Raw genomic sequence first — 16709 nt, 5'->3', positions numbered from 1 at the left:
CAATAATCTGCTCCTTGCTCGTGGAGACCCTGGGGCTCCCTCAGGAGAACTTGGGTAATGACACTCAACTAATAAAGCAGAGAAACTGAACCTTGAATAGAGGCCAGGACCGCGACCTTGAAGCCAGAAAGTCTCGAGGCAGGAGAGGAGCCGTCCCTAAGGAACCGCCGAGCGGGCAGAGTCTCTGCGGTGGTGTCTGCTAAGTATGAGAAACGTACTGGGCACGTGCCATGTAACATGGGACCAAGAGACAGATGGAGACGCTTCAATCAGCTGAGGACCTGGAGCTTGGGGAAGTTGAGGAAGGCTTCCTGGAGGAGCCAGGCATCCCCATGGATGGAAGAGTCCAACTGGCAGGCTGCGAGGGGAGGGTTCCAAAAGTCTAGAAGTGGGAGTTGAAAGAGGCATGGTAGGTGCTATGGTCTGGGTGTCAGGTTGACCAAGGGTGGGCTTGTGATGATTAATCTTGAAGGCCCACTTGATTGGATTAATAGATGCTCAGGAGATGAGCAGTTTTGTGGATGTGACTCAGAGATCATCCCTAAAGACATATAGCCAGGTCCAAACTTCTTTGGGCATTGCAATACCATTAACATCTTTGAATTTCAAGAGCAAGACAGTGAAATCAGGTCACACACACACACACACACACACACACACACACACACACAAAACCGTAAACCAGGAGGTAATTCAGTGATTAAAACCCTTGCCTCACAAACAGAACTGAACCGAGATCCCCAGCACCCACATAAAGACAAGTACTAAGTTAGGCAGTGGTGGTGCATGCCTTTAATCCCAGCTCTTGGGAGACAGAGGCAAGTGGATCTCTGTGAGTTCGAGGCCAGCCTGGTCTACAGAGTGAGTTCCAGGACAGCCAGGGCTACACAGAGAAACCCTGTCTCAAGAAAAACAAAACAAAAACCACTGAAGCCGTAGGAAGACTGCCAATCAGTGGTAAGAATCCGGATACACCCCATCCCATTCCCTATCATTGTGTGTACGTGTGCTTGTGTTTGCTTTCGACAGGGCCTCACTATGTAGTCCTATCTGGTCTGGGACAGGCTATGTAAACCAGGCTGGCCTCTCAACTCAGAGAACTCCTGCCTCTACCTCCTAAATCCTGATCCTATTCCTTTCCTCTATCTAGTGTCGGACTTGCAGGCATGGGCTTCTACACTCAGTGCTGAGGATTGAACCCACGGCTCTGAGCTTTTTAGGCAAGCATTCTGTCAGCTGAGCCACATTTTCAGCCCCCAGTCACCTTTGGTTGCTGTCGTTGCCTTGGTGTTTCCTGTGGTACAGGGGCTCCAAACCCAAGGCCCCACATACCAGGGCAAGTGATTTGTGGGGGTACAGGCTACACCCTCAATCCTCCTCACTCACTTTGGCCCCCCTCTAGCCACACCTAGGGCCCATTATGTGCCTCTGCACACCAAGGGCATTCTGCCCACACCCAGCCAGGCCAGGCCAGCGCTTTCCAGGACCTATACGTCCCGGGCAGCATGGATGAGTAGAGCTTTGGACCTGGCTGGCAGATAAAGCACAGGGAGATGAACCCTGCTGGGACACCAGGTAAAAGAGTGTTTCCCTGCCAGGTGCTGGCCTGTTCCCCACTGAGCTTTAAGGAAAAGCAGCCAACAGACAGAAAGAAGTGAAGCCATTCAGATTGTTTATTCCCCAGCTCTGACTGTACACACCACCTACAGGTCCCCAAGTCCTAGGCTCTGGGCTACAAAAATGAAGGCACTGTGTCAGAGTTAAGGCCCAGGTGGCTCTTGGGGACTTGCCTGTGTATCGCTGTGGCAATGGGAAGACACTCCTGTTACTGATCACCAGGACTCCGGGCTTCCAGGCAGAGTCCTCTGAGTAGAGTGTATCAGGCAAGAAGCCCTGGCTGCAGCCACTTCGGGTGGACCAGGGGTTATCAGGCCCAGAGATGCCAAACCGGTACCTGGCAAAGGACTAGAACCCCCAGAAGGAACAATGGCATTGCTGAGCCAAATCTTGGGAAACAGATGAGACAGGCTCAAGGAAGCACCCCAAAGTAGATGAGGGACCTAGAGTTGTACATGGCTAGCCAGTGGGTGAAGAAGATGAGGTGGTGGCTTGGGCCCTATCCCAGCAGATGACTTAGATGTCAAAGTTGCCATGCCAACACACTTCCCGTGGCCTTAAAGTGGTCCGCTTTCTCCCAGGGAGGAACAGTCTCAGAGCTTGCTCCGTGGGGCTTCAGACAGGGGCCGCTGCAGCCGCCACACGACCCTGACTGGTTCGGTGGTGTGGTCCAGCTCTCGGAGGCCACCCAGGTCACCAGTCTGACTGTACTGCTTCAGGGCTGGCTGGAGCGCTGTGATGGGGATGCTGAAGTTCAGGTGTGGGTAGGTGGCCCCTGTGTTGTTGTCCCGAGTGTTGCTGGCAACGATGCCTGTTGGGGAGAGAGCAATGAGGAGAGGAAGCAGTAGATGGGGTATCCATGATGCAGGGAGGACCTTCGCCTTGAGGGAGACTCAGGGGGCCCCCTCTGGGGGTTGGGAACCCCCAGTGCTGGGTGCTGAGCTATTGCTACAGCTTCTGCTCCTCATATGTCCCCCAACTCAGTCCATGCTGTCTCCTTCACAACATAATAGCCTAGCTCACTTGATCATTTTTCTTTCTCACCACAAAGGGCAGGATTCAAAGTGTTCCCACAGCCTGTGGAACCACCAAATGAATCAAACAGGGGAAAAAAGGGAGCCAGACTCACTCGGCTTTGTCCCACTTTGCTGGCTAGCTTTACGTCACCTTGGCACACACGTTTTGGAAGAGCAAGCCTCAACTGAGAAACTGGCCCATCACACTGGCCTGTGGTGGGTTTCCTTGATGGATGGGGGAGGGTCAAGCCCACAGTGGGTGGTGTCATCCCTAGGCTGGTGGTCCTGCCTGCTGTAAGAATGCAGACTGAGCAAGCCACCAAGAGCAAGCCAGTAAGCAGCACCCCTCCACGGCCCATGCATCAGCTCCCACCTCGAGTCCTTGTCCTGGCTGCCTCTGACAATGGAACTGTGCTGTGGACGTGTAACCAGAATAAACCCTCCCCTCCCCAAGTTGCTTCAGATCATGGTGTGATCACGACAGTAGAAACTCTGAGCGAGAAGGTGGCATGGGTCTTTTTTTTTTTTTAAGAGCATTTTAAGGGTTAAAGAGTTGGCTCCGTGGTTTAAAGCACCAGTTCACTCTTGCAGAGGACCGGGTTTTGATTCCCAGCACCCACATGGCAGTTCCCAACCACAGTAGCTCTAGTTCTAAGGGATCTGAAAGCCTCTTCTGACCTTCATGAGCACCAGGTATGTCCATGTTACACATACATGCATGCACCAGGCATGTCCATGTTACACATACATGCATGCACCAGGTATGTCCATGTTACACATACATGCATGCACCAGGCATGTCCATGTTACACATACATGCATGCACCAGGCATGTCCATGTTACACATACATGCATGCACCAGGTATGTCCAAGTTATACATACATGCATGCAGGAAAAAAAAACTTGTAAAATAATACATAGAAACATAGTAAGGGCTGGAGAGATGACTCAGGGGTTAAGAGCTCTGGCTGCTCTTCCAGAGGTCCTGAGTTCAGTTCCCAGCAACCACATGGTGGCTCACAACCATCTGTAATGGGATCTGATGCCCTCTTCCGGTGTGTCTGAAGACAGCGACAGTGTACTCACATGCTTAGCCTCGCTAACCAAACAGACTCCAGTTTGTTGGTGGTGGTCTTTCATTGGTTGATTTGGTGCTATAGCCAGGGCAAACTCTGTTTTTAAGAATCTTGCATTCATCACCAAATCTTAAAAATTGGTGGTGTATGCCTGTAATCCCAGTACTTGAGAGGTAGAAGCAAGAGAATTAGGAGCTCAAGGTCATCCTTGGCTATATACCAAGTTCAAAGCCAGCCCAGGTAACACAAGACCCTGTCTCAAAGTAAAACAAAGACTGGACAACTACACACAAGGTAGAAAGGCTCCTCTCTTCTTGAGACATCCTGGGTCAGTACTCAGCTTCACAGTGCCGGCTGCAGCGTGGCCACGACCCCTGCTCTGCCCCGCACCGTGCTGTTTTATGTTCCCACTCTCTACTTCACAAGCCCAGCTCCGTAGACTTTTGAGTTTGTGTCCCTCAGACTAACCCAACCCTAAATTTCATAATCTAAATGAGATTCAGTGAAGGTCACAGTAGTGGCCAGAACCGGGAGAGGGCCACCAGCCTAGCTCTTCCCCCCTCCCAGCTCAGCATCCTTGCCTCGCCCCAGAGGCAGATTAGCTGAAAACTTCAGCTAACTAAAGGAAAGCACAAGGTCCACCGTCATCCGAGAAGGGCCCCCCAAGATGGATGGATGGCTACCACTGGCAGGATCAAGGCGATTGGGGGTGAAAGGAGCTAGTTACCCAGGAGGTCCCCCGAGCGCGTGGAGAAGAGAGGTCCTCCGCTGGAGCCTCCATGCACAGCGCACGTGGTCTGTAGCATCACTGGGCTGTCATCCACATGCACCACAGCCGACAGGATGCCTGAGGTCACGGAGGGCCCGCAGGCCTGGCCAAAGACACCAAAGCCCACCACGCTGACAGGCTCGCCTGCCGGAGAGGGAATAAAGAAGCTGCGTGCCTCCCTCTGTGCCCCCTCACCACGTCCTCTCCTCTGGATCCTGCTCATCCCCTTCCACAACCCTAGGCAGCCTCCCTCGGATCCCTGCAGGGATATTGAGAATTCATCCTGTTCCCAGTTGCATGTATCCACCCAGTACTCTGGGGCATCCGCATCAGGCAGGCCGGGCCCTCGCTCCTTTACTAAGTGGGGTAGTCACTTTTCAGGCTGTGGTCAACTAGCTCACACCTATGGTCACTATCCACCTCTGTCTGGGACCAAATCTCTTGGTGAAGACATGGTGATGTGGCCACACCCAGCCCCGGCTCCATTCTCCAAGTACTGAGAAGGAACAAGACACATCTCACCCAGTCCTCACCGCACCCGAAGGTGCAGCAGCAGCCCCATTTGACCAAGGGGCAATCGGAGATGGTGTGTGTGTGTGTGTGTGTGTGTTAAGTAAGAATGTAAGAACATCAGCAGCAGAGGAGAGATGCTAATCCAGAGGACCTCTCTTTTGTCACCATATGAAATGGAATCTTTGGGGCTGGAGACAGCTGGGGCAGTCGGTGGCGTGCTTGCCTAGTATGCACATACCCTGGGTTGGAGCCCCAGTGTCCCACAAAATGAGTCTGATAGGACTTCTTTTGGGGGGGGGGTTGAGACAGGGTTTCTCTGTATAGCCCTGACTGTCCTGGAACTCACTTTGTAGACCAGGGGGGCCTCGAACTTAGAAATCCGCCTGCCTCTGCCTCCCAAGTGCTGGGATTAAAGGCGTGCGCCACCATGCTCGGCGTGCTAGCACATTTGTAACCCCAAAAGAAGAGGCAGGAGGATCAGGAGTTCATGGTTAGCCTTGGCCAACTGTGGGGTTTACCACCGGCTTGGGCTACTTATGATGCTGTCTCAAAATATAAAAAATAAATCTAGCTCTCCAGCTCCCGCACCGTAGTCATCATGAATGACACAGTAACCATCTGGACCAGGAAGTTCATGACAAACCGCCTGCTTCAGAGGAAACAGATGGTCATTGATGTCCTTCATCCTGAGAAGGCAACAATACCAAAGACAGAAATTCGGGAAAAGCTGGCCAAAATGTACAAAACCACACCAGATGTCATCTTTGTATTTGGATTCAGAACCTACTTCGGTGGTGGCAAGACAACTGGCTTTGGCATGATCTATGATTCTTTAGATTATGCAAAGAAGAATGAGCCTAAACACAGACTCGCAAAACATGGCCTTTATGAGAAGAAAAAGACCTCCCGAAAACAGCAAAAGGAACGCAAGAACAAAATGAAGAAGGTCAGGGGCACTGAGAAGGCCAATGTTGGGGCTGGTAAAAAGTGAGTGGAGGGCTGGAGAGATGGCTCAGCGGTTAAGAGCACCAACTGCTCTTCCAGAGGTCCTGAGTTCAAATCCCAGCAACCAAATGGTGGCTCACAACCATCTGTAATGGGATCCGATGCCCTCTTCTGGTGTGTCTGAAGATAGCTACAGTGTTCTCATATAAATAAAATAAATAAATAATCTTAAAGAAAAACATTAAAAAAAAAAAAGATGGGAAACATAATTTTAAAAAAAAAAAGTGGAGATTGAATATAGCCAAAGGAGTAGATCTGCGGTGACTTGATGTTTTGCTGTGATGTGCAAATTTCTGAGAGGACAAATAAACTAAAAATCTTCTAAAAAATAATAATAATAAATCTAAGTCATGACACCCAAATTATGGCACTGGAGTTCCCAAGGCCCAGGACCCCATATCACCCTGCTTCGGGCCCTCAATAAGGTATCCACTTAGGTCAGTACTTGGGGTGCCAAAGAACCCCCAAACCCCACCCAAGCTCCCAACTCCCTCTCTTGGCAGGCTTTGCTCATTCCTGCCTGCTGGCTATCAGGTCTGCCCCCCACCCCCCACCCAGCCATCACTTCAGTCCCTGTGTCCTTTACCTTCATGGAAGTGCCTAGCAGGGACAGGCATGGGAACACCATTCAGCTCCTCTTCCAGGCTCACCACTGCTATGTCATATGGAGAGGTCTCCTGAGTGGCAAACACCACTTGTCCCCAGATTGCCACATTCCTGGGGACACAGGAAACAAGTGACAAGCTAGCCTTCTGTTGCCTTAGCACTGGGAGGAGAGCAATACGAGAGACAAGTCTTGGAGTGGGCTGGTTGTGGTGGCGCATACCTTTGATCCTAACACTTGGGAGGCAGAGGCAGGCAGATCTCTGTGAGCTCTGGGCATACTGAGAGTGTCTTATTTTGAGAGGGACAAAGGGAGGGAGGGGGGAGAGAGAGACAGAGAGAGAGAGAATATGTGTGTGTTATGGACTGAAGTTAGAATACGGGTTCAGGTATCCACCTTGAAACCTACACTTAACCAGATGTGCTTTCCCAACACAGCACACATTTATACAATGCTGTGTATGCCTGACCACAGCCTAGTGAGTGGTGTGACCAGGACTTGCTGATGCTTGGACACTGTCTCAATTCTTCCTCTTAAACCTACAACCAAGGCCCTGGCAGTATCCCCTTTAGATGATACAGCTGAGGCTCAGAGAGGCCAAGCAACCTCCCTAAAGGTCACAGAGCAGTGAGGAGCCAGGAGGAGCCCAACACAGCTCTGTACTGCTTTACTCCTGGGCAGGTGGGGGAGGTGAGGCTTCCGAGACAGGGTCTCTCTCCATTGCAATAGCTGTCCAGGAACTCATAATGCGGACCCGACTACCTACTCTACAGGGTAGCTGCTTCCAGAAAAACCTGGTAATGTCCTTAAGATCAGCCATCAAAGGGAGAGGGAGACGTTGGGGGCGCACCACAGGCAATCCTCCTGGTCTCTAGGAAACTATAGCTGTTCAGTTGCCTGCCCCTGGGAGCCCTGGCAAATCTGGCTTCATTGGCATACAGGGCTAACCTCAGAAGTTCAGAAAGACCTGGACTGACAGGTAAGGGACAAGCTTAAAGCCAAGGTGCTCCTTGGTCCTCAGTTAAGTATCTGGGGCTACAGAGGACACAGAACCATAGACAACCGTGCCAGGAAGCCAAGGCCACTGGCCTCCTGCCAGGGCAAGAAAAGGAGGGCAAAGGTGTCTCCCCACAGGGGAAGTAAGCTGACTGTCTAAAGTCCCTTGCCTACCTGCACTCTGGGGTCACTCACATCCATCCGCATGAGTCCAAGCCCTATGCTCTAATTAGGCCGACCTTGCTTCATCTTCAGGCTGGCAAGGCAGTCCTGGTGAGGCTCTAAGGGAGTCCTCACGTCAGTCATTACCTCAGGGCTTTTATTTATCACTTACAGGGTTGAAGTTCTTAGGGTACGCCTTCTATGGTCAAAGGGCTTTCACGGGGCCTAAACTGCAAAGCCAAGAGACAGAGAAGCTGCCCAAAGAATTTCACGCTAGCTAAAGGGCTCAAAGGCACCCAGTCCTACTTGCCTATAGTCCCACGGGTCCCCGCGCTAAGAGTCGCTTGTGCCTGGCAGTTTGCTCAAGCTTCACTGGGCCCTATCAAGAGGCCCAAATCCCTTCACTGGGGTCCTGGTTGTCAAAAATGAACCGAGGTCTCTAACACTGGGGGCCTGGTGAGGGCGGGCAGTTCTGGCTCTTACTTGGGTGTAGCGGAGTGTACCAAGACCCTGGCTGCTTCCCGGGGTGCCACATGACGGCAGGTGACCACCAGGCGAGGCGCCACGACCACTCCGGAGCCCCACACGGTACCACACTCCACCAGTACCGCCGCGGCCGCCCACGGGGGTCCGAGATCGCGCAGGGGCAGGTCTCGTGGTGCGCTCAAATCGGGTGGCGGCAGCAGCACCGACAGGGAAGCGGAGCCGGGATGCAGGCGGGCAAGCGCCCAGCGGGCAACCTGAAGCAGCGGGGCGGCGGCGCACAGCAACGTGAGGCCCACCCATTCGCGGGCCTTCCAGCAGAGCGGCGCGGCCACTAGAGCCACCAGCGCGCCCGCAGGTCGAGCGGCGAACACTCCGCCGCCTTCCGTGCCTGGCAGGCAGCGCGCGTCGGTGAGCAGCAGTGGCCCGGCCGCGTTGCTGAGCACGCCGCGGCTCAGCGTGTTGAGGAAGATGTCCGGGCAGAAGGCACCAAACGGAGAGCCACAAGCCAGCAACGGTGCGCCCTTGGCCACGGCCCCGATCGGTGCCACGGTCACCACTGGCCCGCGCCTCTCCTCCGCCGCCGCGCCCCGCTGCACCTGCAGCAGGGCGAACCAGCCGAGCGCGCGCAGCTGGTCCTCCTCTTCCTCCTCCGACACCGCATCGTCGGGCGCCGAGCTCACGAAGTGCCACTGATCGGCCGCATCGGCCCCGAAGAGCCGCGCGAAATGCGAGCGGAAGGCGGGGCAGCTGAGCAGCAACAGCAGCTGCGCCGGCTGCGGGGGCTGCAGAGGCCGCGCGCGGGCCCGGCTCGGGGCGCCGGGTTCGAGGCCCAGGCTTGCGCACTGAGGCGTACACAGCCCCGGGAGTTCCTGATCCACGCGACCGGCAGGGCTGGCAGCCGTGGGTCCCCACTGCACGTGGAGACGCAGGTCATCGCTGCAACTGTCGCCCGGCAGGAAGGCGGTGCCTGTCTGGGTCAGCGCCGCGCTGCCCGTCCGCAGGAAGGGGGTGAAGATGCCCCCGTGGCACAGCACTAGGCCTGGGTTGCGGCTCAGGATCACCCCGCTGCAGCTCCACGAGCCCGCGTCAGGCTGTCCTGCCCGCGAGGCGCTCACCACGCAGCCTGCCTGCTCCGCTACTCTCATAGAAGGTCCCCATTGCCGCCCCATGGCTCCCTCAAGTCGTCGCACAACGGCCGTCACCACAGGGCGACTGGTGCAAACTCTGACTCAGGCCTCCTCGCCGAGCCCGATTGGCTAAATCCCAAGCGACCGCCCCTATTGGCTGGGCACAGCGCCGAGTTCCGATTGGCTAATGATGCTAATCCTCGTTTGCTAATCCTCCTTTCCCCGCCCTCTTAATTTATCCAACCTTGGGACCCTTGGGTTAGTGGCGGCGGGGGTGGAGGTGGGGGGAGCGGTGAAGGGAAACCTCCTGGGCCACAGACGTGAAGCGTCACAGGGAAACAAGGCGACACTCCCCAGTCGAATCTCGTACTTGACCGGCATCTAACTGTACCACACAGCCTCTGCGCAGATGTAAGCAAGCAACCTCTGCCCCTGATAGTGGGACAATATGGACCAAGGGAACCCTTGGCTGATTCAATACACACACACATACATACATACATACATACATACATACATACATACATACATACATGTGTTTATTCTGAATTTCGAGATAGGGTTTCTCCGCTTGGTCCTGGAACTCGAGCTGCAGACTAGGATGGCCTCGAACTCAGGGATCTATCTGTCTCTACCTCCCAAGCCACCGAGTCCTGATCTACTTAAAAAATTTTGTAAATCCTACAATCCACTAGGGGGCATGCAACTCACAAAATTGCACCTAGGACAGTTATTAGAATTCCCACAATACATAAATGTTTTGAAACAGGGTGCCACTTTTTGGCCCAAACTGGCATCGAACTTCGGCAGTTCTTCTGCCTACATCCTCCCTAGAGTCCAGGGATTACAGTTTTACTTTACCCATGGGTTAATTTATTTAACCATGTATAATACAACCGAGCATGCACATTTCACACGGCATGTCTAACCACCACTCAGGATTTATGTTAGATCAGGGGCAAATACTTTGAAAGTACAGAATAAAATAGTTCAGGTTTTGTGGGCTATAAAATCTTCACTTCCAAATATTCAGCACATAACCCAGTCTCATAACTTGAATTTCATAGCAACTCATCTCCTCCACCACTTACAAGTGTAAAAATCAAGACTGGAGAGGAGGGCTCAGCACTTGAGAGCCATTACAGCTTTAAGCATGGACCCCAGTTTGGTTCCCAATACCCACGTGGCACCTTACAGTTGCTTGTAATTATAGTTCCAGGATATTCAACCCTCTCTCTTCTGGCATCTGCTGTCCCCTGGACTCATGACTCAGGCAGGCAGACACATGTACACATAAATATACTACTAAAAAGTTCCTCACTTTCCAAGGACAGGTGGGCACGAACAGTTACGTTTGGAGAGACTTCATGAATCTCTCCAAAGCTATGCTTTGAATCACTAAAATATGTACTAATGTTTTTTGGTTTGGTTTGGTGTTTTGAGGCAGGGTTTCTCTGTGTAGTCCTGGCTGTCCTAGGACTCACTCTGTAGACCAGGCTGGCCTCGAACTCAGAAATCCGCCTGCCTCTGCCCCCCCCCCCCCCCGAGTGCTGGGATTAGAGGATGTATTGACGTTCAGTGAGACTTCTGGGGTGCAATGAACACTGCCCCTGCTTTCCCAGCTGCCTCACACCTAATGCTTCCAGTGCTCCTGTGTCACAAACCTACCTAAAAAGGGCAAAAAGCGGCTGGGGCAGGCAGAACTGGAATGAAGCACCTTCTCGGAGCAGGCAGTCCTGGGTTTGCAGACACAGATGACAAGATCTTTCCCTAACTTCCTAGCAATGAAGACTCTCTAGAATCTATTAACTCTCCCTTGATACCCTTCAAACTTCCAGTGCCCTCTGTTCCTGACTAAGATTTTTTGTTTAGGGCTGATCACAGTACAGACGTCCAAGTCAGCCAGCAGCACCTTGGGTTAAGGCCCTCAGAACTAGACTAGGTCCCTCTCTTCCCAGCCCACAGGACCATTCTCCTTTCCCTGTAAAGGTGATCTCAGGACACAGCCAGCATGTTGTGTTTGAATTTTGCTGTGTCTTCTGGTGCTCTCTATAAGCAACTGTAATGTAAATGTGGAATCAGAGTTCTGTTTTGCCAAGTGTGGCTCTGAACTGACACACTTGTAGCCAGTATGTGCAAGCACAGTCATTAGCACTCTGTTGCAAAGATGACCAACAACCTCAGGCCACTGCATGATCAAACAGTACTGCATTTGCTACTAGCGCTCAGCCTTTTTAACTTGGTCTTTTATCCTGGTAGCAATTCAAGACTCACATTCTCTTTAAATGTCCTCTGTAAGTAAGGAAGAATTTTTGTTTTTCTTCCCAACACTGCATGTTCACTCAGAATAAATCAATTAAAAAAAAGGAGGCAAGTTCATTTTAGCTTTTTATTAAAATGCTTAGGATACAGACTGACCTTTTGTAAATGACAGTTTTACTTTTGCTCAAACAGGACACATGTGCACTCTGATATACAGAATGAAGAGTCTCAGTTCATTGGAGGCCCTGGCCAAGGCTGGCCCTCAGGTAGTTGCACTTGCTGCAGCAACCTCTTTTGGCCACCTTATTAAAGACAGTGTTCTGTGCAACATGAAGCAGACTGGTGCCACTTTTCAGCCATCTCTTTCTCCGGTGGCCAGAATAAACCACTTTCACAAAGAGCCACCCTGGGCAGAGTCCAGTTTTCTAGGTTGCTACCGAGCAATTGGGGACAAACGAGAAAGACAGATGAGGAACCTAACACTGAGGCCCTCACACCTGTCATGTGCCTGGACAGACATGTGGACAGTCTTTAGCCAAAGGCAATGAAGGGTACAACAGTCACCTACCCAGCTCACTCAGGGCTTTAACAACAGGCCCTTCCACACTGACAGTTCTCATCCCAGCTGTATATGGGTGAACGCAATGCATGCAGTTTGCAGACAGACACCCCACCAAGCCTCTGCATTGGAAACCCGTCAGTGTAACAGAACACTGTTCCATAGGCTCAGTGCTCAAAACTAAAATGTGGTAAGTTACTCTCCAGGAGTGTGCTTCTAGCTTCCCTACCCTCTTGCTGGACACGAGCCTGTCAGAATACAGCAGCAGCAACAGCATTTCTACTTAAGAACCTACCCTCACCTTGCATTAAAGGAAATCAGAATCCAGATACCCTCCCATCTGCAGACCATCTCCTCTCATGCACTCAAGGGTAAAATACAAAGTTAATATCACACACGGCAGCAAGAAAACCAAATGCTATCTATATGTAAAAAGCCTGTTCATGATTCTCACAGGGCCACTGCTGCTTCCATGTTAGCACTCGCTGCTGCCGCAAGGCCGTCTGGGCCTTTTCTATTATTTCAGAAGGTGAAAACACAGAGCCCCCCGAGTCTTTCCTAGGTTCTCTCGTTGCAGCCAGATCAGAATCTCACAGAATTCAGAGCCTTAAGCTGATGGTTTTGAGCTGCATCCTCCTGAACAGAACCATCCCTCTAGAATATGTTCAAAACCATCAGTGCCTCACCCACAGCATGGGGTCTACATGACAGATGTCCTTAACTCTTTCATGAGGCAAAAGTCACTTTTTATATCTACAGTGAAAAAAAGGAAGGTGCTACACAGATGAAATTCCACAACAGTATAAAAGCAAAGCCTGCTGAAACTGGTAACTGCAAATAAAGTTGACAGTGTGATCATGACACTTCACCCACTCCAGATGAGGACTCCCCTTACCACGATGGAGACCACCCTGGGGAAGGCTGAGGCTCTGTCCTCTCTAGACTCTTGTCTCGGGTACCACCCTCAACAGGCAGTCACACAGTGGAACCCAATGCGCTATCTGTTCATAATTTTATGAAGTATCTAAATTTCATTTACTAGTTAAAAAAAAAAGAATAGAAAATCTGGACCAAGTAAATTGTGAACTCAAAAAGTTAGAGAAGGGATACCAATTACATTAACAACACTTTCTTTAAAAAATAGAATCACTTTCTTTTGAAATCAACCAGTGGTGAGACATGTTTTTCTTCTCGGGTGTTGCATGATGGTACCCAGCTCTCCCTGGCAAACACTGCCAGGCCCAGTCCCCGCACACTGCCCGGCAGCAGCAGCAGACAGGGTGGAGAAGAGCACATGTCACCACTGGGCAATGAGCGTAGACAGATGCGTGGCTTCTCAATGCCATACATGGTTGGAGAGCTTTCCTTGTTCTATTAGAAAAGTTCATGAGGAAGCTGTGAATAGGATCAGTCCAGAAGTAAAACTCTTTATTTTCACTGTCCAAACATCAGTCAATATACTGGGAAAGCCAGCGGAAACCCTCGCCGTAGCCTTGCCTCTTAAGCACACTGCACATGAATACTTCCATGGGGCGGGCGTTCAGCTCCTTCAGAGTCACATTCCCCTAAGGGAGGCAAACCCAGAAAGGCTTGTTAGGACCTCACATGCAAAAGCACAAATACATACAGATAGTAACTGCAAGTGTAAAGACCTGAGTTCAGATCTCCAGCACCCACATACTAAGCTAGGTGTGGTGGCACACACCTGTGACTCCAGTGCTGAGAGAGAGAGTACAGACAGGTGGATTCCTGAAGCTCTTTCCAGCCAACCCAGCCCAATAAATGAGCGCCAAATTCTATTATTGAGAATCACAGCCAAAGTTGACCTCAGGTCTCTCCATGCATGAACAAGTATGTACATGTACACTAAGAACCTGGCTTATATTTCTGCATCTTTTCTCTCATCAGCCTGCCTTTCTAGAGCAGAGCCTCCCTTCAGATTCTATATAGGCAGGAGGGCACACTGATGTAGATGATAACCCAGTTCTACTTCTGCTTTTAGTATCTATCCATTTTCCTCACTTGTAAAATAGGGTAAGAGCTTCACTTCTATCAGCAAGAAGCACTAGGATGATCAAGTCCTTTGATCTTAATATCTGAAAAGCATATATAATGCTTTAGAAAGATCCGTTTAGTTGTGTGTGTGCGGTTGTCTGTAGCAATGGAGGTCATGGGCATCAGATCCCTGGAGCTGGATTACAAGTGGCTGTGAGCTGTCCAACACGAATGCTAAGAACCAAGCCTGGGTTCTCGGCAAGTGCAAGACATACTCTTTTTTTTGTTTGTTTGTTTGTTTTTTTGTTTTTTTCGAGACAGAGTTTCTCTGTGTAGTCTTGGCTGTCCTAGAACTCACTTTGTAGACCAGGCTGGCCTCGAACTCAGAAATCCACCTGCCTCTGCCTCCCAAGTGCTGGGATTAAAGGCGTGCGCCACCACAGTTAAGACATGCTCTTACCTGCGGAGCCATCTCCTCAGCCCCAGAACATTCTGTACAAAGACTGAAGCCAGATACGCTGGCAACGCCTTCAACCCCAGCACCAGGGAGGAAGAGGCCAGCAGATCTCTGGTTCGAAGCCATCCCAGCCTACATAGACCTTGTCTCAAAATAGTAATAAATTTTTTTTTTTTGATCCAAAAGTAAGTAAGTATTAACATCAAATGGTGGCTAACAAGCATCTGTCAAACACCAGTTCCAGGGTATGCAGTACCACCTATGACATCCATGGGCACCGCATTATGCATGGTACAGTCACACGCAAGCAAAACACCCATACATAAAATAAAAAAAATAAAATATTAGAAGACTGCCTTTTCTAGCATCCTAGCATTTCTTCATTTACTAGGTACTGGAAAAGAGATAAAGAGGGTAGGAGTATGGTTGAGAGAGCAGTTACTTAGTACATACAAAAGCCTGAGCTCAAGGGCCTTTGTATCACTGGGAAGGAGGAAAGAAGAAAAGAGGAGAGGAAAGAGGAAGGAAAGGGCTAAAGAAAATGCCCCCATAAAACATTCACACTCAAGAGACCCTGTCTTAAAACACAAAGAGAAAATGCAGGCATGGTTCAGTCACGTGGTCCCCGCCTCCCGCCTCCGGCTCCAGAGGGCTCTCCATTTACCTTTCCAGTGGTCTGCCCATACAGCCCAAATATTTCACGGAGTTTTTCTTCACTGATTGCATCTGTCCTGTCAATTTTGTTTCCCAAGATAAGAATTGGCACGTTGGATATTGTTTCATCAGTCATTAAAGCCTAGAGACAGGATTAAAGTAACAGACCCAAGTGAGCAACTTATGAAGTAAAAGCCCATCACTTCCTAAGGCACCCGCAGCAGCACCACACCTGACCACGGGCTGGTTCATCTTCGCTTTAGGTCTGAAAGAGTACAGAGCTGAAAGGCCCTGGGTGTGTTAACAAACCTGGGCATAAACAGAACACAGTGGATGACTGATGTCACAAGGAACTGGACAGAAAGTCCACACCAGCATGTTCGGGGAAACAGGACAACCCATACTTGAACAAAACTTTAGGTGGACCTAAACTGCACTCCACAGGAAGGGCGAAACTCGGTGAGTGGAAGGAAAGAAGAACACCACAGTGGCAGTGCAACTGAGCAAGATGCAAACAGCCACACAGCGCTGCCTGACTGGATTAAGACATTTATACAGATGTGTAGCAACAGAGCAAATGTGACAGCAACTGACACCCACGTCACAGTGCCAGTCTGAAAATGTAAGCTCCACTAGCCCCTAAAGACTGTGAACCCAAGGTCAGCCATCTTCACTTTCAGAACAGTGATTTGAAAACCAGCGCTCTAGCCGGGTGTGGTGGCCCACGCCTTTAATCCCAGCACTTGGAAGGCAGAGGCAGGCGAATTTCTGAGTTCAAGGCCAGACTGGTCTACAGAGTGAGTTCCAGGACAGCCAGGGCTATACAGAGAAACCCTGTCTCGAAAAACAAAATACAAAAAACAAACAAACAAACAAAAAAACCAAAAACCCAGTGCTCACCTAAGATATGAGCTGCTAAACTCAACTGAAGGGACTATGCAAGCCGGGTCTGGGCAGAGCTGAAGTCTAACAGTAAAGCAGACAAGAGGAGACAGTGCTGCTGCCGATTTCAGGACTGGGTGTCTGAGTCTCACAGACAGGAGAGAAGGGGGAGCCAGCATTTTTACCCTGTGTTTACAGGTTCCCAGAGCATGTCCAGGATGGTGGAAAGAACAATCCAGACAGCTTCACTCTGGGAAGGACCATCTGATAGGCAGCACCGTCTCTTCTTTTGAGGCCGGAGCTCAGCAGGTGTGGATGAGAGATCCACCTGGAGCTATCACCACAGAGGAAGCAGAGACCCTCAGGAATACCTCCATTTAGAACTAAGCAGAAGACCAAGTATCAGAGCGAACACTGGCTGGGCACGTGGTATGATCCTGTAATCCCAGCATTTAGGAGATTAAGAAGACCAGGCTGGGCTACATACCAAGACCCTGTCTCAAAAAAAATAAAAAAGAAAAGGAAAG

The 16709-nt window shown here is 50.8% G+C and overlaps 3 protein-coding genes across 4 annotated transcripts in view; 1 reads left to right on the top strand and 2 right to left on the bottom strand.

Annotated features, from left to right (window-relative positions):
• Positions 1–1663: 1663 nt before the first annotated feature.
• On the bottom strand, positions 1664–9456 carry Tysnd1 (trypsin domain containing 1). Its single transcript, XM_021204943.2, has 4 exons — positions 8244–9456; positions 6585–6715; positions 4439–4624; positions 1664–2428 (listed from the first exon to the last, which is right to left on the bottom strand). Exons 1-4 carry the CDS (start codon positions 9413–9415, stop codon positions 2211–2213), a joined length of 1707 nt encoding a protein of 568 aa, XP_021060602.1. The 5' UTR covers positions 9416–9456; the 3' UTR covers positions 1664–2210.
• On the top strand, positions 5573–5984 carry LOC110326477 (40S ribosomal protein S24-like). The gene has a single exon (XM_021204945.2). The coding sequence runs from the start codon at positions 5592–5594 to the stop codon at positions 5982–5984; it is 393 nt and encodes a 130-aa protein (XP_021060604.1). The 5' UTR covers positions 5573–5591.
• Positions 9457–11748: 2292 nt separating the features above from the next.
• Positions 11749–16709, bottom strand: part of Sar1a (secretion associated Ras related GTPase 1A) — a 12436-nt gene continuing 7475 nt past the window's right edge. For both annotated transcript variants that reach the window (XM_021204569.2, XM_029542552.1), the window contains exons 6-7: positions 15311–15442; positions 11749–13759 (exon numbers count right to left, since the gene is read on the bottom strand). In XM_021204569.2, the coding sequence (XP_021060228.1) occupies positions 13643–13759; positions 15311–15442 (249 nt within the window). In that variant the 3' untranslated portion in view covers positions 11749–13642. The remainder of the gene's footprint in view (positions 13760–15310; positions 15443–16709) is intronic.

This window comes from Mus pahari, chromosome 9, assembly GCF_900095145.1.
Source record: "Mus pahari chromosome 9, PAHARI_EIJ_v1.1, whole genome shotgun sequence".
Classification (NCBI taxonomy): domain Eukaryota; kingdom Metazoa; phylum Chordata; class Mammalia; order Rodentia; family Muridae; genus Mus; species Mus pahari.
The sequence above is the reverse complement of the archived record's forward strand: the minus strand, read 5'-3'. Positions and strand labels throughout refer to the sequence as shown.